The 23,374-nt window shown below is 40.0% G+C and overlaps 1 protein-coding gene across 2 annotated transcripts in view; it reads left to right on the top strand.

Annotated features, from left to right (window-relative positions):
• The first annotated feature begins 12,006 nt into the window (after positions 1-12,006).
• LTK (leukocyte receptor tyrosine kinase) overlaps positions 12,007-23,374 on the top strand; it is a 95,734-nt gene continuing 84,366 nt past the window's right edge. For both annotated transcript variants that reach the window (XM_048305973.1, XM_048305971.1), the window contains exon 1: positions 12,007-12,175. In XM_048305973.1, coding sequence (XP_048161930.1) covers positions 12,133-12,175 — 43 coding nt within the window. In that variant the 5' untranslated portion in view covers positions 12,007-12,132. The remainder of the gene's footprint in view (positions 12,176-23,374) is intronic.

Here is a 23,374-nt window from a genome sequence, read left to right on the forward strand (position 1 = left end):
AATTACACTGATTAATAATGTACTGAATGATGAAAGATTTCCAGATTCCTTCTCAGCCCTGTTTCCCACTCTCCCGTTCTTTTTTAATTTGCTATAGTTCATTTCCTTGCTTTTCATTAGCTTGAGTGATTTTATATTTTAGCAAGTATTTTATTCAACAGGGAATAGGTCTTAGGCTTCCATAAATAGCAGCTTAGCTCCCTGATTATCTTTAGTCTATGGAGAGAGATTAAAAAACGAAGGTTGTACAAGTCATAAAAATTAAGTCAGGTAGTCTGGGGAAAGAAACAGGTGCTGGAGGTAGTAGTATTGCCTCTCCCATTTGAGACACCAGAGACCCAAGTTCAAATCCTGTATTTGCCTTTGAAAGTGTGACTCTGTCTCCCACAGGATTGTTGTGACAACCAGACTACATAATATTAGGCTTTGTTTCTCTCATTGTTTCTCTGACACTGCTATGATGAGGACAGAAGCTGTTGCCTCCTCAGAGGTTCTGTGGTTATTACAGAAGATAACACAAAGCACACACAGAATTAAGAGAAGCCTAAAATCAGAGCAAAATTCTTTTGGAGCTAGTTGTACAAAATGTTTTACTCTTCATAAAACAAAAATACTTAAGTTCACTGCTCTCCAGCACCAATGTTTTCTTGATGGTGAGAAGTGGAGAGAGATTCTTTCAAACAAAGGTTATTCAATATTGTCCACCCTCAGAAACACCTGTTTCTATATTGCTGCACCCCACTAACTTTTGGGACTATGTTGCTGCTTTGGTTTGTCCCTTAGTGATGTCTGGAGAAGCTTGGCACTAGACTGGAACCTCAGAGCTGTAGTACTTCCCTCTGGATCATTAGCCCTAGGCACCAAACCCAAATATTTCTGCACTCTGGGGAAATGCAGACAGCTGCATCAGAATGCTGTAGCAATGAAAAGAGCCCTGGTATGCCAGAAGGGTGCATTTGTGGACTTGTTACACCTGAGAATCCAGTTGCAAGAGACACATTATTTGCCAGGAAAGTTGTCTCACAAGTGGCTGGCCTGTTAGTACCCAGTGGTATTGGAAGCAAATCTGTCACAGGTGAATCTCTTCAATGTAAAGTTGACTGACCTGATCATAAGACCAGGTTTTCCAGGGAGGTAGCCTCTACTTCTTGGTGCAGGAAAAATAACAGGTAGGACATTTCTGTCAGAATTTTGGCATTTTTTTCTTCTTAATGCAAAAGTATGTAGAAATAAAATTAGCTTATTTGCAGAGATTAATGGAACTCCTCAGAGCTGCTACAAATGGTTTATCTAGGATTTGAGTGAATAAACAGCCTAGATTCTTACTACTGCTAAGCATTTCTTAAACAGTGAGCTTAATGAATAGGGGAAGTTATTGTATCCTTCTTGTTCAACAATGAGAAATTAAGAGAAAGCTGGAGACAATGGAGAAGTAAAGAACCTGACCAGTTTTTTTATTAGTTACTGGATAATACTTGGGTCCAGCTAAAGTAGAGCCATCTACCAAATGCTAAACATTCAGAATGTGCGGTTATAATTCTGAGTATTAGGTGGAAAAGGACCAAGAAATAAATGACCAGATCACCTTTCTCACTTAAAAACAATGCTTATAAACTTTGCACTCCTGACAAAAAACCTCAACCCACAAAATATTTCCTTAAGCCTAAGTTTTACTTCCTGTTGGAAAATTATGACAGACTGAAAATATGATAGGAGCTTTCCTGACACTTTGGTACCTACACAGTATCCAAACCACTGCCATCTGTACATGACATGGACATCAAGAAGTTATAGGGTTTGAGTGCATGGCCTTTTGGATTGGAATGGTGAAGAAGATACAAGTATTTAGGGAAACAACCCAGGGTATTACAGCACTCAGAATAAATATCATTTAAGCAGATGAATAGAGTTTGTGAAGATATTTTGCAGCCACAGTTGTTTTTCCTAGCATTTGAGGATGTTGAAGACAGTACTGTACTCCTATTAATGCACATGCTTCCTTGCCTGGCTGCCTACACCCGATAGTTTTTTGAGGTAAAGCTTTGTTTGTGGTTTTTCTGCATGAATGATGGTCTGTCGCTTCCAGATAATCAAATGGTCTTCTTTAACAAGTGTTATTAGTGCACACCTAAATTCGGTGTAACCACACTTGCAATACACACCCCTGTAATCACTGTGACTATGCAGAAACTTGCTTTTTAAAAATTGGAGTTGGAGCAGGTTTTGCTTTGTGAGAGAATTCCAAGGAGGCAGTGGGGTGGTGGTTTAAGGTTCTCAAAAGAGAACACAGAGTAACCCTATTATAAAATCAGGGTTATGCAAATTTGAAAAATAATTTTTGTTCACTGTAGCCAGAATTTGTGCCAAAGAATTTCTTATGCAAGGCATCTTGCTCTTTGAGGAGAAAGACCTGTTGAGTATTTGACATTTGGCCAAATGATTTCTTGCTTTATATTCACAGCTTTTGGGAAAGACTCTGGCTGATTATTCTGTGCAAAGTACAAACCAGCCTTAACACTCATTTTCTACAATGTATCTGAAAATGGAGTTGAATAGAAAATCATGAAAAAACAGACGTTATAACAGAAGTTGGCCTTATGGCCAGCTACATTTTCTTTTTGACACTTAAGTCTTTTCCTGGTGTGATAGAAAATTCTGGAATTTATTTAATGAGCTTGAGAATCTCATTTTGGTAAAATAAGCATGTAAAATACAAATGCATGTCATTATGTTCACCAAGCTTTTGAAATCTAAGAGTAATTACTGGTGTCTCTTGTAATTCGGGAGAGATGACAAGTTGCTGTAATTAATTACCTTAAGAATATGTTACAATAATCTACACTAACAGCTGATTTTCAATGCATTTCCTGGTTTCTCCTCTGGTTTAGGAGAGGTATGTCATTGTCTCTGAAAAATAGAGGCCTGCAATGGAGGACAACAGGGTCAGTGTTTGTAGCCCACTTAAAGGATGGTAGTAATTAGCTTTTGACAAATTGGAAAGTTACTGCAGAACAAAATAACCATGGAGAAGAAAGCAGGTCCCTGAAACTTACCACTGTATGATTTGTGTGTATAAATAGTGATAGCAGTCAACTGTCAGTCATTTATATTGCATTTCAAAATGTGTTTTTGTTTTCAAGAATGTCTATATTGTGCTATGCACACTTGAACTCAAGAATTAGAATCCACAGGGAATGTATGCTCACATAGGATCGTTTCTTCCCATCAGAATAACAGGGCCATGAGGAGATCTCTAACATAGCACAGAGCTTTGAGAGAGCTTTGACAACACTGAGGTAAGGATCAACAGAGAAAAGATGTAGAACTTCAGTCTTCAAATAGAATATCTTGCTCTTTCTTGGCAGCATATTTAGCATGGAGTCATGTGATACACCCTGTAGTTTACTAGCTACGCATACAGAGAGTACTGCAATAAAGTTGCTCCTCATCAGAGGGGAAAGCGGTGTCCTCAGTAGCCATGAAAACCTGTGTTGGACATCAGACTGACTTTCTGCATAGTTCAGTGTAATGTTAATGAAACATTGACAGCTCTGTAACAACCAACCAGCAGAAATCCGGTGCAACTTAGTGTAATGGAGGCATAAATGACAAGCTATGGTGTAACATTCAGGCCTTCATTTATGTAGCCTAGGGCTTTTTTGCCCCTTTCTCCCCTCCCCCTCCACTACCCTGATTTAACACAGCATTTCTTGAATCCTGTTCAGGGTTGCAGGTGCCACTGTATTGGAATGGGATCATCAAAGGCTATGTGTAAGTTGTTATGGCTGCATTCATGATGATCATGGTGCTTGTGTTCATGGTATTTGGATTAATCCTGCTCAGTGATATTTTGAGATTTAATGTTTCTATCAGAAAAATAAATGCCTTTTATTCATTGTTGTTTACCTGCTCACATAGCCTACATACTTATCTGGGCCTGAGAAGGTCTTGTGAAGTCAAGACCACAGGCAGCAAATCCAAGATCATTTCAGCAAGGGATTAATTCTCAGTGTACATGAGAGCATTTTCCTGACCATACCAAGCTGTGAAGTTCACTAGGAACCTCTACAGCCCTTCTAAGCCCCCATGTGACTGTTGTAGTTAAAGCAGATGCTTTAGGAACCAAAAAGTGACTCAGTGCTACAAGAGGCAAGTGAGTGTACACTAAAAAATCAATTGTTTTAAAGGCAACATTGCCAGAATCAAGTGTGAAGCTGCACTCACAGGCTGCAAAAATAGCCCAGTGTGTAGAATATTTTCTTATGGAAATTCTGTAAGAGATGAGATGTATTCTCTGCAGTTCTATGTCACTCAGAGGTAATGCAAACAACTTTAAAAAGATTAGAATATGGCTTTGAATTCACTTGAGGACTGACTGAAATCTATTGACACATGATGTCTGCTCAGTGCAAATAGATGCATGTTTTTCTATCTTTTACACTGAACCAAAAGATGAACTGGACATGTCATGTAATGGCATGGCTGGGTAGGAGTTTATTTCTCACCCCTCAATGTGCATATTTCCCTGTATTTAATTTCAGGTTGCAGAGCTGTGCCTTACATTTAGGATGGAAAGTATAAAACCTATCTGTGCTTAAAAAACACAGTAACAATTCAATACAGTACAAAAGACAACAGATTTACAGAGTAGGCAGAGAGAGAGACCAGTGCTTCGATGGACCCAGAGACTGTTGGTCACTCTTAACAGTTGTGCCTTATTGTCACAAATGTCACAAAAGTTGTAAGATGCTAGTGTTGTTCAAGTATGTCTAGGAGGGTAAATCCTTTTTCAGGATTTCCAGAGCTACTTTCTCTCTCAGGCTATCAGTCCAACACCCTCCAGTTCAAGTTCTGGCAGAAGCTGGAAGAAATCTAGGAGTTCTTCCATTAACTGGCAATAGCAACATCTGAAGGGACCATTTTCTTTTCTTGACTTTTCTAAGGCCTAAATCCTGCTGTGTATCTGTCTGCCTAGATATCTAAATGCCTTTAAGACTTGCTTGTTCATATCTTTGTGCTTCAAGTTTCTATTTCTTCTAAGAAAGAACAATAAGCACTTTACTGCCCCATATATAAACACCAAAGTTCTTGAGGACTATGAATATTTCTTCTCAATGGTGAAATGAGGAGAAAAAGAAACAAAAGAAAAGGTTTTGAAAGAATCTTCACAGATAGTAAATCTCTGCCTATGCAGAGACTAGGTTTATGGTATCATTAGGAGGTGACTAATGAGCAGTCTGAGTAGAAACTGTTGTTACGATGGATGCTTAATATAATAATAGATGCATTAACAGCCTCTACAGGAAAAAGCTTGCAAGGGCTGAGAGATTTTTGTGTAAAATACAAAAGCTGCTGAAGGAACTTGCTTGAGGCAGGGTGCTCTAGAGATCTCCAGGAGTCACCTGAACGGCACCCTTGAAAGTCTCAGTAGTAACAGGCAGGCATCACTGTTAGACATGTTGCTCTCGCTCAAGAGGTAGGACAAGGAGCAGGCAAGAGCATAACTAATGCTTATCCTCACTGCTTTCTGCTGGGCTTTGTGTTGATCCTCAACAAAGCAAACTGTGAATACTGATCATCTGCCACATCTGTCTCTTGGCACAATCCTGCACATGATGATGATGATGCAGCAGATTGAGTGCTGATGACTCAACTACAAATATTGAGCCACAAAGCTAAGAATGAAGCAGCTAGTTGCCTCCTCATAGCCCAGAAATTAAATACCAGAAGAATTCCTGGAGGAATTCAGATATGACAGAAATTAATAGTGATTCTTTGAGAAAATTTTGATCTTGATTCCTTAGAACAGTGCACAATTACACACCACTTAGCCACATGATCAGTTCAGAGCAGCAAGCTTATAAAATCCTTTCTCTCTTTGTGCCCTTTTTTCCTACCATTTTTGAAAGTCTTTTTCTGTCTTTTGGTCCCCAGTCATCAGATGCAAATGAGAAGAGCTTCTCCTCAGACTCCAATATGTAATTGTCAGTCACACTCATAGTTGTGTTTTTCAGCCAGGACAGGCAGACAGCTGGACTCATAATTGAAAGGGGAAGAGAGCAAAGAGCTTGTTTTCTGCCTCCAAGCTGAGTTTGTACATCTCAGTCTTCCATGGCATTCTGAATTCAGGCACAGCTACTGTATGTCTGCATTACTTCTGATACTTTCCTATTGATATTCTCACAGAGAAAGTCTGAACTGATGAAGTTTGGTTTGATCAACTGCTTGGACTTCTATAGTGCTGCCCACTTGTAATGCAGAATTTTGTGGGCTTTTCAGTACAGAAGCTGAATCTTGAATGTGTTGTTAGACCTAAAGGAATGTATCGATTTTAAACCCATGGGATTTAATAAGACATTAAATGGGTCTGACAGGCCACACGTGGAATACTGTGCTCAGTTTTGGTCTCTGCCATGCAAAAAAAGATGTGGACAGGCTGGAGAGGGTCCAGAGAAGGTCCAGAAAGATTATCAAGGGAGTGAGAAGCCTGCTGAGTGTGGAAAAGCTAAGAAAGATGGGTTTGTTCAGCCTTGAAAAAAGAAGGCTTAGGGGAGACCTTATCACCATGTTCCAGTATTTAAAGGGTGGCTAAAAGAAGACTCTCTTTTTGCAAGAGAGATCTTTTTACAAGGCATCACATGGAAAAGGTGAGGGGTAATTGGTACAAGTTACTCCAGGGAAGAGACTTATTAGACACTAGAGGAACATTTTTTACAGGAACTATCAGCCATTGGAATAATCTCCCCAGGGAAGTGGTGTATTCCCCAACACTGGACACTTTTTAGGTTTGTCTGGACAGGGTGTTGGGTTGTCTTGTCTAGATAGTGCATTTGCCAATAAAGTTTGGACCAGGTGATCCTTGAGGTCCCTTCCAGTATTCTTTGATTCACTTACCTGCGTAAGTAGTAACATCTGGAATCCATTCAAGAGTATCCAAAGCTGGAACAATAGATAAGCATGCTGGAATGTTGGAAATATGCATGAAACACTAATAAAGTATTAACTTAGAAGGGTGATGGCACCGCATCATCTGAAACTGTCAAAAATGTATTACTTGAACAGTAGTATGACTGGTTATAGAAAAGACTGACTCGGAATTTGAATAAAATTTTGTGACTATATTATAGAGAATAAAAATGCAACACACATTCTCTTTGAACTCATTTAACCTGTCTAATCCACACCAACAATCAACAAGACCACTCAACTAATGTTGCTGTTAAAATGCCAGCATTGTTTAGTCACTGGATAGTCACTATTTTCTTATTTAAATATTTTTACAGCACGTCTTGACAGCTTCTTTAACGAAAAACCAAGGCAGGTACTGCAAACACCAAGTCAAGTGTCCTGGAGAAAAGCTTTAAACCCTTAAGAAAAGCTTGCATATGACTCATGGGGTGGCCTTCCTTGTGTGACGTACTCTTGTAACTTTTGAACTGTCTTGGCATCCATTCTGTTGTTTTGGCTGTTTTGCTTTCACAGGTATGAGTTTTCTGTCTTGGGCAAATGGCATGGGCTCCAGGTACTCCAAGTAATTTTTGGATTGCTGTTTTTCCTCATCTGTCTCCTTAGGTAGCTACAAGTCCCCAAGGGCTCTTGACATCCATTCCTAGTAGCACAGGCACTCTTGTTTTCAATTTTCCATTGAATGAAATGTCAGCAAATGACAAGCTGTGTTTTGCTGGTGTCATGCTCTGATTTAACACAGCTGAATACGCTCTCTATAATTTTTCATTAGTAGGTGCTTTATTTTGACACTGCTTTCTACTGACCTGTTGTACTGGAAATAATGGGGACTTACAGTGACACGCCTTGTATGTACTTCGCTGCAAACTGCTAAATCTCATGTTTATTAAAGGTGTCTGATTGTCAGACATTACTAGCACAGGTATTCTAAAATGCAGCAAGGATAGTGCTATCATGGACAAATGACTTAGATTTTCTCCTACACAGGAATGGATTTGATAGTTAAGGACACCAATAAGTTTGTTTTCTCCTAGCAGCAGTGAAAATATATCCTGCCTTTGCTATAGAGCATCATGATTTTTTTCCCTCCTTCCACCACCTACATCTTTACCTCTCCTTCTCTCCTGTGCAACAAGCATTGCAACAATTTCCTCAAACTTGCTATTTATCTGAAGCTGGTGTAAAACATCATTGGTCCTGGTTTTAGATTTTAAATCCGTAAATGGTTCTGTGCATGTTCTTTTTTTACACTTTTTTGTGTGATGTCTGAGGATTTAATTTTCATTGAAACAAAGTCACACTTAATTAAATTCAACCCCTTTTAACCTATTATAATTTTAAGGGGTAAAGCCTGACTTTTAGCTATTATGCACAACTTGGAGCAACTGGTGTTATCTGTGGCACTGGCCCCAATCACTTTTTGCAGGGGTGTGCTCTCAGCAGTGTCTGTAGCAATCAAAGTTCACATTTTGTCTGACACCAGATAGATATTTTTTCTTAAAGACCTTGTGTGTGCAACAGGCATAAAATCTGGGTCTGGATATATTTTCTTCATAATTCCTTTGTAAAGTAATCCAGAGATCAAGCGTCTAACCATCACCAGATCTTGCTTAGTTTTTATGGAACACTGAAATCATATATTTGAAACCAAAATACTTTTGTAGCTTTTTTGCTTATGGGAAAGGTTATGCTGAGAATTTCCAGGTCCCTTAGGCTGTAAAGAGTTTTATGATCAGTTTTAGCTTACATAGTTCTTCCATGCATGAAGATGTGAAGCTTTAATGGCTATGGAGTAAAGCCAAATCTTCTTTCTTTATTTATGTACACTAACACCCAGTTTGTTTTATGGATAAGTGACCAGTCTCAAAGTCTGACAATACAACTTTAAAAAAATGATCAATATTCTCAGTAGAAGAATCCAAGAACAAGTTAGTTTTGTGCTTAGATACCATCTCTGTCACTGAGATATCTTTGGTTAATGTCTTCTGTTTCCAGATGTTTTCATAGTAGTCAAATCCTATGTCTGTTAAAGACTTTTGTCGACCAGTATTTAGGGTGCTAAGGCAGGCTGACTGAGGACAAATTTCTTTACATGCTTTGTGTTTGTTTGAAACGAGTCTGTACTCCTTCACCTTAGTGTGCCCAGTCTGTACCATCTCACCCCATTCACCTTGCTTTCCTGGATATTACTTCCATCATAAGGAATTTTTGTTTAGCTTTTGCCCTACAGCTTGTTTCTCATGAAAGGTTTATGAAATCTCTGCTGCATTTTTCTCATCTTTTTCTTAGATTAAAATATCATGATACAGACTTTTGTACTGGATATACTATCAAAAATGTGCTGTATATTTCTATGCACCATGCAGCCCGAGACAGAACTGTATGGTGGTTCAAAGGTGGTGTTGGAGTTACGTGAACATTTGCCTTGCTTTTTGTCCCATGTAGAAATGTATTTTGGATCAGTCACCTCTCCAATGTTTTCTTCCTTTATGTGGGAAATATTTCCCACTGTTTGTAATTTTTGTCCCCTGAGTGTACATATAAGTGAAAACTCCTTCTTTTTTTCTGGCACTGACTAGACCTTCATTGCTGAAGCTCTGCTTGCTTAGCAGCTGAGTGCCTCATCTCCCTTCAGTTCTGAGGCATTTTCTTGGTAGCACGGTGGGAACTTTTCTTGCAACCCTATTCCAAACATTTTTGAGATGGGTTAGATTCCTGTGTCATGTTTACAATAGTGGATGCCCTCAGACAAATGTAAGAATAAGCATAAGCACATCTGCTTCCCTCTCCTGGGCTCCAGTAGGTTGTTCCTGTGTTGCTGAGCCAAAGATGGTACCATTATTCAAGACCAGTGGGTTTTTTCAGTTGCTAGTGTCCAGATTCTGGCAGTGCTCTAGTGAGTAAGTGCCCAGTTTAAAAGCTTGTAATAGTCCCAATTGCTTCCTGACTGACAGTCCAGCTCTCTGATGATGCAGCATTGTCCATTGCTCCTAATTACTTCTTCAGAGGTTTCTTCTGCACTAGCGGTGTTGCTGCCATTCCCTTGTTGTTGTTGGGCTTTTTCTGTGCATGCTCTTGTATGACTTGCACACTGCTGGTGAGTGGTACTTGCTTGTAATTCCTGTCCCCCTTCCAAATGCTGGGCATTGTTCTGACTTCTATTGTTTTCATACTCTGTATATCTTCTTGTGTTTTTCACTGCGCGACATTTGTTTTTTCTGTATCCTGTCCTTTATCTTTAAAATCTTTGATTCCCTAAAATAACAGTATTTGTCTGGTCTGGGTGAAGCTTTACTTGACAGATATCTTGTTGAGGATTAATTATGGACCTTCCCATAGACCAAGGTCTACTTTGCTTAGCCAGGGCTCAACCTCTCAAAAGTGTCTAATGAGGCAGTCGGTCAGAGATTAGTCACCTTATCTCCTGCTTTTACCCTCTGCTTAAAAGCATCACAAGCATCTATCTCTTTTTTATAGAATGCCTCACATTTCTGTAATGAGCCTCGGAATTCATCTCTCTTTGCCAAACTAAATGAAAACCAGTTGCATAACCATGGAAAATACAAATTTCTTTAAAACTGAGTGTTAACAGAAACAGTGTCTGCTGCTGCTACCAGTTCCTTGCAGATACAGATTATTTACATTTCTCTTCATGGGAGGGTTTAGATAAGTATGGAAATTTCCTGAGGTGCCTCTACTTTTTACCTATTGGGAGTAAAAAATTACCTGCTTTGCAACCCCATAGCCTCAGCCAAGAAATTTATTTATGAAGAGATGGAAAGCTGGCAGCTTTTTTCTTTTTTTTATATCTGGTCTTGGTCTATTACTTTGCTTGGGAGACAGTTAATATAATTCAACTAGTAAGCAACAAATGATGTCTGTCTTTATTGCTACCATAATTTTGTAATTGATGTGGCCATAGAGGAAAGCCTCAGAATGATGTTTACTTCCAAATCATCCAGGTTGTGTTCAAAAATAAGCCTCTGTAAATCTGCTGAAAGTAGCAATGTGTTGCTGAACAAAAAGCAAGTTTGTAGATCCAAATACATGATTAAGATACAAAAATAAAGTCTACCCTTGAGAGCTGCATAGATATTGGTGGAAGACTCAGAGAAGGTTAAGTAAATTAATTAAATTTTTTGTCTAATCTGTGAACCACAATTAAATATGGAATGCAGGCTTCTGCTTTGAAAGTGCCAGGCCCACCAGACCTATAAGGGCTTTAGTTCGTGTCAGCTCCAAATCTCTCCAGCTCCTACATATTGAATGGTATTGTACTCAAGACTCAGATAATACCTGATAAATTCACAACATCCACAATAAATTATGCTAATTTGGACTAAATCACCCCTAATTCAGGGTAAGAGTATCTACATGGAGAATTAGTCATAAAGAATGCATTCTGATTATAAAAATAATATCAATTTTAGAATAAACTCCCCATGAAGGAAAGACACACCTGCAAAGCAATTGAAGGCAGAGTGAACTAGTGTAATTGAAATGCTGATGGTCCAGAAGAAAAAGGAGTTTTAATTAAAGTGTTTAAAGAGCGAATGCCTAAGCTCGCAGGTGGAATACCTACACTTTGCTGCGCTACGGGTCCTCACTGTGTGTTTCCAACAGAGGCTGTCCTGCTCTGGATTTAAGTGGTTATAAGTGAAGTTAAGGGAAGAAAGGTATCTAGGTTGTGTAAATAGGTTAAATTTCTCTTTCAGGGCAGTCAGTGAACACACTTCCAGGCCACGGGGATCATCTTAAATACAAGCTGAGTTTAGTCCTGCATGAATCTCGTGTGTGTTATTGAGCCAGCTGCAAGAGAAGACTGAGAGCGGGGAACAACCCAGTAAGATTAGGAATTCATCTTGTCCTCGTGAGTACTAATGCCTGCAAATTTATAGATGGATATGTTCATGTCTGAAGCAACTGCCTTTTGGATTTGCTGATCGTGCAGAAGCGGTATGCAAAACGGGAGGAGGAGGAGGCAAGGAAGGGAGGGTGGCTCTAGGACCCATACGAGCCTTTCCGAGCAGGAGGTGGGAATTTTCCTCCAAGGCAGCAGGAGCCCAAGCCCGGTCTCAGAGCTCCAGCGGAGCCCGCAGGAAGAGCCTGGCACATCCCCTCCATAGCCGCGCACCCGGGTGGGACCAGCCCGCACCCCGCAGAGCCATGAACCGGCTACCACAGCTGGTGCTGTGGGTCACCGCAGTGGGTAAGGAACTTATTTTTCTTCCCCCTTATCTCCTTATTTTGCAAAGTCCCTCTTCTGCCCAGAGACTCAGACTTATTGCCCCTTCCCTTTTACCTTTAAAACCAGAAAAATGTTCTTTTCAGAACAGTAGGGGGAAAAGGGGAGATGGGGAGTGAAAGTACATGCATGAAACATATATAAAGTGCGTGACATGAGGGAAGACGAATCTTGATGGTTATTGATTGTAAGTAAATTTTGTTCACTGAAATGAATAGGTGATCTGTAGTTTTAGAAAAGCTGCTGCTGTCGAGGCTCTGAGGCTGGATGCAGGCAGTAGTTGTACAAGGGTTCAGCATGAAACTAACAGCTTTACCCTAGGACCATTTTGTTTCTCTGGCTATTGGATTGTTTTCTTTGGGGCTGTTTTAGAGAGGTGGGTGAAAGTAATGCTCCAGGAGTAGAGAAGGTTGCTTACAGGAAAGGGTGTCGTTTGGAGGGGATGCTTTGTTTAAGCAGGGAGATGAGGGACAGAGATAAAGAGAGAAGAAAATATTTGGACTATAAAAGGTGGACTTAGGAGCTCCCACCTGGAAAGTGGTTCTCAGGCTAAGTTTTGAAAGGAATCTTTGTGCTGCTGTTTGTCACTGTCAGCTTTGTTTCTGAAGTACAGCAAAAGAAATGAAATGACAGTAGGAGAGAAGAGAGATGTTAGGAGGGAAGCTGCAGGAATAGGAGAGAAGTTGGGAGGTGGAAGCATGCATTCAACCAAAGATGGGAGAATAAAGTAGGAGTGGGACACATTTACTATATGTGCACAGTGCCAAGCAAATTAGGAAAGAAAAGCCTCAATCAGGACATGCTGAACTTCTCAGAGATCTGCAGTTACAGTAGTACCACCAGTGTAGATACAGTGACTACAACTTGACCCTTAGACAAGGATCAGGAGACACTTTGTATTTCTCAGTGTAACAGATCATGTAACTTCCACGCAGGAAAGGAGGAAAGGCAAACAGGTTGTTGGCCGCTACAGCTAGCTCTTGCTAGCGCAGCGCATTTCTCTCTCTGACTAAATGATGAACTTGCATATATTTACTTTTATATGAAGACACACTGGGACATTAGTTTCTAAGCAGGTTTCATGATTTAGTTCTATTTACAATTGTATGTTAAGGCATAGCACAGAGTTTTTGATTTCAGGCTATTTCTGGCCTTATATTTCTATTGGGAGGAAGGAGGTTGTTTTACTTTCAAAGGGTCCCAGGACAAATGTGCCTCATGCTAGCAGAGCTGTATGTCCCTAAAGCCTCAACTTTTATGGCATGTGGTCTCATCAAGAACTGCTAAGTATCTTTCCAGTGTTTTTGGTGGAGTGGCTTTCAACATGCAAGTAAGATTAATGTAAGGAACAATAATTATATTTGCTGTATATCCAAGTCTATGATATGAAGCATGTCTGTATTAGGAAAGAGATTTAAAAAAGGGTGTGTTACAGAAAGAATAAGTAAAGAGCTAAATGAAAATAAACGTACATTTTACAATCTCTCTCCAATCTTCTGCCAAAAATAATCTCAATCACCCAGGGTGAGACTTCAATGCATGAGCATTTAACTGTGTAGCTGCTGTCATAATCTTCACATGGGGGTTCCTTGCCTCACTCTGAGGGCTATTATGGTCAGCTCTCAGACTCTATAGTCAATTAATTTAAAAACCACTTGTATTTCCACTGCAGAATTTTTACTGCAGCATATTATTGGAGTGGCTTTACATTTCCCTCTTTATTTGGAAAGCCCAAGGTCCAAGTGATGAGGGATTTGCAGGTCCTATTTTCTCTCTTTTATTTTCCTGGCTGGCATATGAATTTCTAATGAGCTCTGTCATAAAAGGATGATTTCAGAGTTCCCATCCACTGACAATTTTTGGCACATCGAAACACTGGGGGATGTTGTAACTCCTCTTGGTGCAAAAATTAAGACACTATGAGAAAATTCAGGAAGTTGTAGAGAACGACAGTAGGAAAAAACCCTCAGAAAAAGAACCACCAAACCGAAGGTAACAAAACCAGGAAAGGACTCAGGGCACAGGTATGCATTGCATTGTTCAGTGTGAAAGCCACTTCACAGTCATTTGGAGGCTCAGGTTGCACACTAACCTCAGGTCTCAGGAGGTGGTTAGGAATAAGGTGAAAAAAGCTGCCAAATGAATGTCTGGGAGAATTTCCTTTATTTTAAGCACCAGTGTTACTTTGAGCCTTCATATTGGATTCTTTTCTTTTGATTACTTGAGCTTGGTGAGGGCTGGGTAGGTCTGTCCTTTCCTCTTCTGTGAGAAACCAGGCTGTGCTTGGCCACATGTCATACTCTTGCCTTTGATTGTGCAGAGCCAGCTATCTGCAAAATTACAGCAGAACATACATACTGAGCAAACCTCAACCATCCTTCTGAATGTGTGGTCAGGTTTATGTCATTGCTCAGAGTTTAGCTATTGAGTATAACCACAGTCCATGAGATAATATTAGCAGAGGCATTTTGTCAGGATTTCTTTACAGTCCCTTCCAGCACTTGTAGCGCAGATGTCACAGAATAGGGTAACTTACGTTAAATTTCAGCCTGGTGAACAGTCATGGTTTTGGGTTTTGTTGAATCCTTTCTAAGGCAGAGAAGCATAGGAAGCTTGATGGTGGGTTTAGGAGTAAGACAGCCAGCTTTTTGTTTGGGGAATGGTGTATCAGTGTGGCAATGAAGAACCCCCCATTCCTGGACGCTTGTATCTGTCTAACAAACAGTTTTCAGAAGCCCTAAACTTTTTGTGTCTTGCCCTGGGTTTATCTGCCTCTCAGAACTGAGTTGACCTGTTTTGTAGAAGGAGTATTAACTGGCTTAAGTTTAGTCAGTCCACATGAGCATGAAGATATGGAAGTACCTTATTTTGTTGTAAGCCAACTTAAAATAAACCAGTGCCTCTATTTCACTTAAACAAACATTTAGTGCTTTGTAAATCCCTTTGTTGGAGGAGAGCATGTCAAGCATGAAAGGGATGGGACCCTGTCTTCTCTTTTGTCTCTTCATCGAAGAACTTCTCTCTTATTTTCTTCTTCTTGTGCCTATCTCTGCTCAGTTAAAGTAGCACACAGGAGCAGTAGTGGTTTCACTTAAATGGTTCCAACCAGAACAGCATCGAATGATCCTTGAAATTTGTCTTAGGAGTTGTATCCACAGTGCTTTACTGTGCAAATGACAGCATGTCTCCATACACTGTGCCCAGTCTGAATATCCAATTCAAGGCGCTATGGCTGTCACTGAAAGTCAAATATTGGGTGGATGCCTTGAAATGAGAACAAGACAGTTCTTTTTAAGTCATGGACATTACCAAGTTGAGGAGTCTTTGAAATACAGTGGAAAAGGATATGATAAATCTATGGGAATCCCACAGTAAGGGAGCACATGCAGGCAAACACAGGGATTTCTAAACTGCATCAGGAGGGAGGACTAAGTTGCAGGAGGCAGAAATCAGGTAGTGAGCCACCTGTACTTTTACTTTAGAGCTGAAGTCAATGTCTTATGAGCAGCCATAGAAGAAATCCATCTTTCTGTCCGTGTCACATAGCTGCACATTTTCTAATTAATCCATAAGATCAAAGTTGGAGAAAAGGATGCCTCACTCCAGTGAAGTTTCAAAAGCATTCCTCTCCCACTCCCTGGAGTACTAAACAGATAGACAGGATAGGAGGGTTCCTGTCTTCAGCCTGCTTGTATATGTGAAGCAGTGCATGCTGGCTGTACTGGTGTGTGGAAGTGCATCTGTGATATCTGTGACAAGAGTGGAGAGAAATTTTCATCTTGAATTAATTTTAGTGAAAACTGCTGATGTCTGACAATAAAGTGAAATGCTTCATAAAGTGGTCTAGGTTTTGAGCTGCTACATTTGGTCATTTGTTTTGTGTGTGCACCAGGTAGTTCGTACTGAGACATTCAAATATATCTACATGTTTTAATTATTTTTTTTTTATTTCACGCTTTTGCACAGAAAAGCCTTGCATTCGGAAATCTGAAATATTTATTTCAAAAGCATAAAACATGATTAGTTATTAAATGTTTCGTTTTGACATGAGCTCTTCTAGTCCAGCACTCCCTGAAGTGTGTTGATCTGTGCAATTTTATAAAACTTCTGCTCTGGAAGACTTTTAGGTTGACCTGTGACAGGTTTTTGTTTGGTTTGCTTTTTTAAAATCTCTTTGGGCTTGCCAGTAATTTGGAAAATCCTGAATTAAAACTGTCCAGTTATTTTATAATATCACATTCCAATCTGTACATGGACTTGTGCATGCAGGTGATTGTTCTTAGGCTGATGCTCATTACTCTACATGCAGACAGTGACTGTACTGTTTGTAGCTTGGTATTGGGTCAAGTTTCTCAGAAATAAAAGAAACAAAAGTAACTTTTTGCAAACCTTTAGTAAAAGCAGAAGCACAAAGTGGCTGCTGAAAGGAGAGGCAGGCGAGCTCTTTCCAGAAATATATGGAGAGGAAGGAGCCCACAGGGTTCATAGTTAACTTAAATTGATGGATGTCTACGGGAATACAGTTACAGCCATGCAACATCTTGCCTTCTGTATCTGGAGACTTTTATCTGAGACTCTTACGAGTAAGCATGATTCCTGTATTGAATCCTTAAATCAGAGGAGGAAAATAATGACATTAATTATGTTAATTAATTGGATCAGGCTTATAGTCTTTTCCTGCCTCTCAGCATCAGTCTTTCCTCTTACAATTCCTCTTCCTCCCATTCCATTATAATTGCTCCTCTGCTTCTCTCGTCTACTGGCATGTAACAAACCCAGTGCTTTGATGTGGCCCGCTAACAGCATGTCCAAAGATGAAACCCATGGCAGGTAGGAGAGCAGGCTGGCTTGGAAAAGGAGTGAATTGTAGTGTTTGATGAGAGGTGACTTGTAGCTGAGTGCGTAGGGAGAACAGCTCCCTTATGAGAGTGCTAACAGACCACAGTGGTGTGTTGTGTGTTGCAGGAGGAACACAGAGAGCCTTTGTTTCAGATTGTGACTTGTTCAGCACCACTAGGTTACAGAGGGTCTGTGCCTGGGGAAGGTCAGCTTCCCGCCTTTTTGTGCTGGATGCACAGGAGGGAAGTCAAGATGTAGAACCTTTACAATTAAGCAAATGTGGTGTCAGGACCTCTCTGGGCCTCTGCAGTGCTTAAAGGATTACAGCTTCCAGGCAAGCAGCAGGGTGTCACTGAAACATTTTGCTTTCCTCAAGGTGGTGTATCTCCATGTTGTGGCTTCTCCCAGTTGTACCCTACCAGCACAACTGGACCCGTGAGCAGAAATGGAAACAGAGAGAAATGACATAAAAGGAAACAAAGGTGACATTCCAGTCTTCCTCACCTAGAAAAAGCAACTCTGCCATGTGTACTGAGTAAATAAAGAGCTCAGAATTTCAGTGAGATATTCACCCGCAGGCCAAATGTTATCTTTTTAGGAGAATTTCAGGTTGGTTTTCTATATGTGCTCCCTAAGAAAAAGCTGGCTGTAAAACCATGAAACTTGACACAATTTTCCACTTGTTGGTGAAAAACTTAAGATTTCCAGCTGGCTTTATATTTATTTTAGGCATTTGGACTATGTGATTGTTGTAGGTCCCTTCCAACTGAACTATTCTATTCCCTGTGAAGGTATAAACCTCCCTGACGTTAGCACTGATTGAGTTTAAAAACCTATTGTACAACAACCTCATCAGAGTTAGTCAAGAATAAGAGTGAAATATAGAATTATAATATAAAATTAAAAGCTGAAGTCTTTTCAAAAAGCACAGATTTATCCTTGCAACTCAGATGAACTTTTGCCCTGTCTAATGGGAGAACCATGTCTTTTAATAAGACATCACAGATTTTCAGCTAATTGGTATCTGAAATCCCATAAGCTTTGGCTTATCAGCCAAGAATGATGCATTTATTCATGTATTTCAGTTGCTCAGTTAGGTTTTTTTTTTCCCAGTTTGTAGCACAGCATGTGTTTGAGGGCATAAACAGCCGAACTTTCTGGAGTTAGAGCATCCACACCTCTCCTCTGTGTCTATGTTTATGGTGATACATATTTACATATTAAAAATACAGGAGTGATGAAGTAACTGAGAGTGACAGTAGTAAGTGACATGAAAGGATGTGATGGTGTTCTGTTGCACAGAATTAAGTACAGGAGGTGATAAGTATCTATTCCTACCTTGTTCTGGTGAAGAGTTTTGTGCTATTCAGAAGCCAGTAGAAACCCAAACTGGATGTTTTTCTCCTGCCTTGAAGCAGAACTGAGGGTCATGCTGGAAATTCAATGAGAGCTGAACCAGGCAGGTTACTGGTTCAGAGTCACAGTCGGCTGGAATCACAATTCCCACATCAGAGGTGCTGTTGGAAGTGCCTGCTTCCATGCAGTCATGCAGGGCTGGTTTGAGTGGCTCTGCGGTTGTGACCAAGACCTTTTTCTATATGCTGAGGGTGAACTCTGCTTGTGCACTTTCCCTTGTAGCTCTGCCTTACAATATCTGCTCTGCTTTCCTGGCCTTAGGGAGGCAGGAGGAAACTGGGGACACACACAGAGGAGAGGAGGTGGCCAAGGCTGGGCGGCAGAGCAGGATGAAGGAATTCTTTTCCAATGGAGATGAGGAGCCCAGCCAGTGTGGTTTTGGATTACCAAAAGAGGGGTTAGCAGCTGTCAGCCTGAACTCAAGCAACCTCAGGCAAAGCTGAATTCACTCTGGAACAGAACTGAACAATGGCTTTGCTTCACTGGATAATTAATTTGGTGGTTTTGCAGACCCATGTGCCTTGACTAATATTTTAGACAATGCAGGAGCATGGATGATTATGCTTACACACTTCTAATAACTCAGATGTCTTGATTTTTAAAAATTTTCTGGTTTTGTTGTTATATTTAACTGCAGTTTAAATTTTCCAAATATTTGCTCTTTATATTTTTTTTTTCCTACTGAGCTCTGAGTGATTAAAGACCTATTTATTACTTAGGCTTCAGCAAATAGAATCACATAAAAGCATGACTGCTTAAAATTTCCATGGTCTCTAACATGTTTTTAGAGTTTTCTCTGTGGTATTTTGATGTGTACTGTGCTGGAATTCAAATCTCTTTACATGAGTAACACTTTTAAAGTATGTAGTTCACAACAGGAGCATTTTCTGTGTTTATAGTCACTGCAGGAACCCAAATAGTATTTAAAACCTCGGAAGGAAGCTTTCTTTAACCCCATGCAGGCAAACAGTTCAGACTAGAGTTTAGTGAGAAACTGGACTTTATGAATCCTATAAGCCCTGATAGCATAATCATTGCTATTACTAATTTTTTTCAACTTTCCTGAAGTCCCACATGCCTCCTGGCCCTTCAAGATCTACCAGGTTCTTAGAAGAATCTAAACTTTCCCAGAGTTTGACATTGTGTTCGTCAGTCTGTTGCAGTCCTACAGACAAAAGTCAGTAAAATTTGCAAAAAATGAACTTGTGAATTAATTATAAGCAAAACAACGGGAGTAAACCAAACTGGATTTTATTTAGCTGTGTTAAAAGGGCTTGTGTTCTAGCCATTCAGATGGATAGAAAACTGGGAGATGTATGCAGATCTAGCTCTTTTCACCTCATCTAGGGCTGTACTAGATTGGTCTGATGAGACACAAGCATTTAGCCTGCCTTCCAAAAGCTATTTTCATTTTTTATTTGCTGAATTTTGGACAGGGCATAAGATTTTTATTTCTTACCTTCATATTTTGATTCCCATACAATTTTTTTCCCTCTTGTACGCCTTCCTGTATATATATGTGTGTGTGTGAAAATTAATGAAAGGAAAAATATGGTGGGTGGGGTTTTTTTGCAGATTATTTGGAACTTATTTTAGAACCTGAAAATATGTGGAAAACCCCTTTGCTCTAAACATGTTGTCTTCCCGCAGTGGATGCACTTATCCAAAACTGTACACTACTCAGGGGCTGCTTTTGATTTTGTGTGATAGTACATTAATTGTTTATTTTATATAGTGATTACAGTTTTTCAGGGATCTGTGCAGCATGTGAGTGTACAGGTTATCAGCTTTGGTAAATGTAGCCAGTAGTTGTTTTCAATTGAGTTTCAGAAGAAATTACAATCACTTTTGTACTAAGGTATACGTAGGGTAATATGGAGAAGTTATTTAATTACTGGTAGGAATTGCTTTGTGGCTGCAATAAGAAGGATTGATGAGAAGCAACAGCCCAATTAATACTGTTATTGATATTCTTCCACTGAGAAAGGTGAGGCGTAACGTATATCAAGTTGTTGTGGTTTAATCCCAGCCAGCAACGAAGCCCTATGCAGCCATTCACTCACTCCCCCACCAGTCGGAGCGGGGGGACAATCAGGAGGGCAAAAGTCAGAAAACTCAGGGGTTGGGGTAAAGACAGTTTGATAGGGAAAACAAAAGCCACGCACACAAGCAAAGCAAAACAAGGAATTCATGCACTGCTTCCCATAGGCAAAGAGGTGCTCACCCATCTCCAGGAGAGGGGGCCTTATCACATGTAATGGTGACTTGGGAAGACAAACACCATCACTCTGAACATCCCCCTCTTCCTTTTTCTTCCCCACATTTTTTATGCTGATCATGAAGCCACACGGTCTGGAATATCCCTTTGGTCAGTTGGCATCACCTGTCCTGGCTGTGTCTCCTCCCAGCCTCCCATGCACCTCCAGTCCCCTCACTGCTGTGGCAGCATGGAAAGCAGAAGAGGCCTCAGCTCTGTGTAAGCTCAGCAATAATAAAAACATCACTATATTATCATCACTATGTTCAGCACCAATCCAAAACATAGCCCCATACCAGCTGCTGTGAAGAAAATTAACTCTGCCCCAGCCAAAAGCAGCACACAAGTAAATGCAGAATTTCAGAAATAGAAGTGCTGATTCTTCTACTGGTTTCTTTGGGCTCTTGAGACTGAGTGAACATGGAGGTCAACATCCGGGTGATCTGGTCTCTCCAGCTTGCATGCTTGTCTCAAACTCTCTAGGCAACCCCCAACTGGTTGCAGGGTCTCATCTCAGCTTTGTCAGTTGTACTGCAGGGATGCTTTGAAATGATCTAGGTTAAAAGCTTTCTTGCTTTGTACGTAATTTTATTGTTTCAGTTACGATGTGACCTTTTACAGCTTGTGTTAGGTACAACTGAGGGTATGGTGATTGCTGCACAAGGACAAGAAGGGGATCAGTCTCACTGTGGGGCTAAAAGCAAGGAGTGCTGGGGCAGAAGAAATTGTTCTGGGAAACTCTTAGTCTGCTGGGGTTTGTTTTCTGAATCTCTCCCAACAGTCTTGGAAATAAGTATCTCGTGAAACCAGCCTGTAGGATTAGACATCTGAATTCAGACTATGTGAATACAACCTGATCTAACTCAGGGATGGCTGCTTTTCAATCTCTCCAAGGGAGCAAATGCTCAATGCCAGCCTTGTCAGCTTGGTGTCAGTGAGCTGGCAACTACCTTATGAATTTGTACCACAGTGAAAACACCTACAATCCTGTTTTACTAACTAGAAAAATATTTGGTTTAGCTATCATTTAGTTCTGGTTTTGACAGTTTCTTATTTTTGGAACATGTTGGTTTTTTTGCATTCAGTTAACAAAACTTGTAACAGTTTTAGGGGACAAATTTGGGCTGACAGTCTGAATCCTACCATTGATGCTATGGCACTGAGGAATAAGATATACACCATGATGTTGTGTGCTGTTCAAGTCTCCCCCTAGCCCTTCAGACAAAATAGTCTGTTTTCAACTTTGATCCACACCATGTACAGAGTGTTGTTAAGAGGAGGTGCTCTTAAACATTTATGGATAGGACTGAAACTGTTCTGAAGGTGGAGAGTGAGGGTTTGCATTTATCATCTTAAAGGAAGACAGTAAAAAAGTTTTGAGCGCAGGCTTAAATTTTATGCACAAAATGTTTCATACTCTCTAGTATACACAGAAGTGCTCCTATGAGCTTTTAAAGAAACATCAGCTACATACAGGAATATTCTTCAGCATGTCCTTTCATCCTTTGTGACACAAATACACAAAGGGGCAAGAAATAAAGCTGGTCAAAGCATCTTTGTGTAATCTTCCTGAGAATGGCAAAGGGAAAAAGTATAGCAAGCACTGTTCTTCTGTTTTTTGTATTCTCTAAGCTCAGGTTTCACAGATAGGGTTAAAAATCATCAAATTAAACATATTTATGAGCCATCTGGTTTCTGAGTCTTTCCAGTTTGTGTTTGCTATCCTGGGTAACTATTAAGTCATTTTTGTTGCTGTAATTTTCATGTCATTACATGGCTCCAGAAACTGCATGTTTAAGAAAAACACTGTAGAGAACTGAATTCAGAGTAGAATTATAAGCACTGGCAGCACTGGAGACATTTTTCATTCTTTCAATCAACCTAACATACTACTAAAAGTAAATGTATAAAATAAATAAATTTTTTCTTTTAGCATGTATTTAAGTTAGGTAATGCAACCTTCCAGCTCTCTTTGCCTACCTTTCTTATAATGTAGCAAGGGGAGTCAGATTTCCTAGGGCTGGTTTTCACCCACAAGTTTTCCCTATGATTTGGGGAAGACTCCTTAGCCTTGGTGCCTTAATTCTTGTCCTGTTTTACCTATTTTTTCTCCCTTATTCAGATGTGGTGAGATATAAAACAGTAAATGTTCTAGTTCCTTCAAATAGATCTAGTGCACAGAATTACAGAATTTTTTTTCCTTTCCTTTTTAAAATAAAATATAATTAAGGAGAACCTCTAACTCCATTTCACTGGAAATTTGCTTTGAAGAAAAATTTATTCTTTCACATTGGATGTTGGGTTACCAATTAAGTTTTCTACCAGCATTGGCTTTTCCATTGGTAAAGGGCAAAAAAGTGTTTTCCGTAAAGGTGTATATATGTATTACTTTTCCATAAAGTATCCTTATTTGCTGCTGAGAAGGCACAACACTGATGAATAGATGTAAAATTCCCTCTTTTTTGTCTGGTGACCTGATTGATATTCTTCCTGCCAGCTTGGTCCTTTGTGACACTGAGTCAATTTTCAGACTATGGTTTCATCTTAGGAAGAAAGAGAGGAGAGAAGATGGCTGTAATTGCTGGTGTTTGTTTTCTAGGTGCAACCAAATGCTTGTGCTATTTGAAGGAAATGCATTTTGTGAATGCTAC

Source organism: Corvus hawaiiensis, chromosome 6 (genome assembly GCF_020740725.1).
Source record: "Corvus hawaiiensis isolate bCorHaw1 chromosome 6, bCorHaw1.pri.cur, whole genome shotgun sequence".
Taxonomy (NCBI): Eukaryota; Metazoa; Chordata; class Aves; order Passeriformes; family Corvidae; genus Corvus; species Corvus hawaiiensis.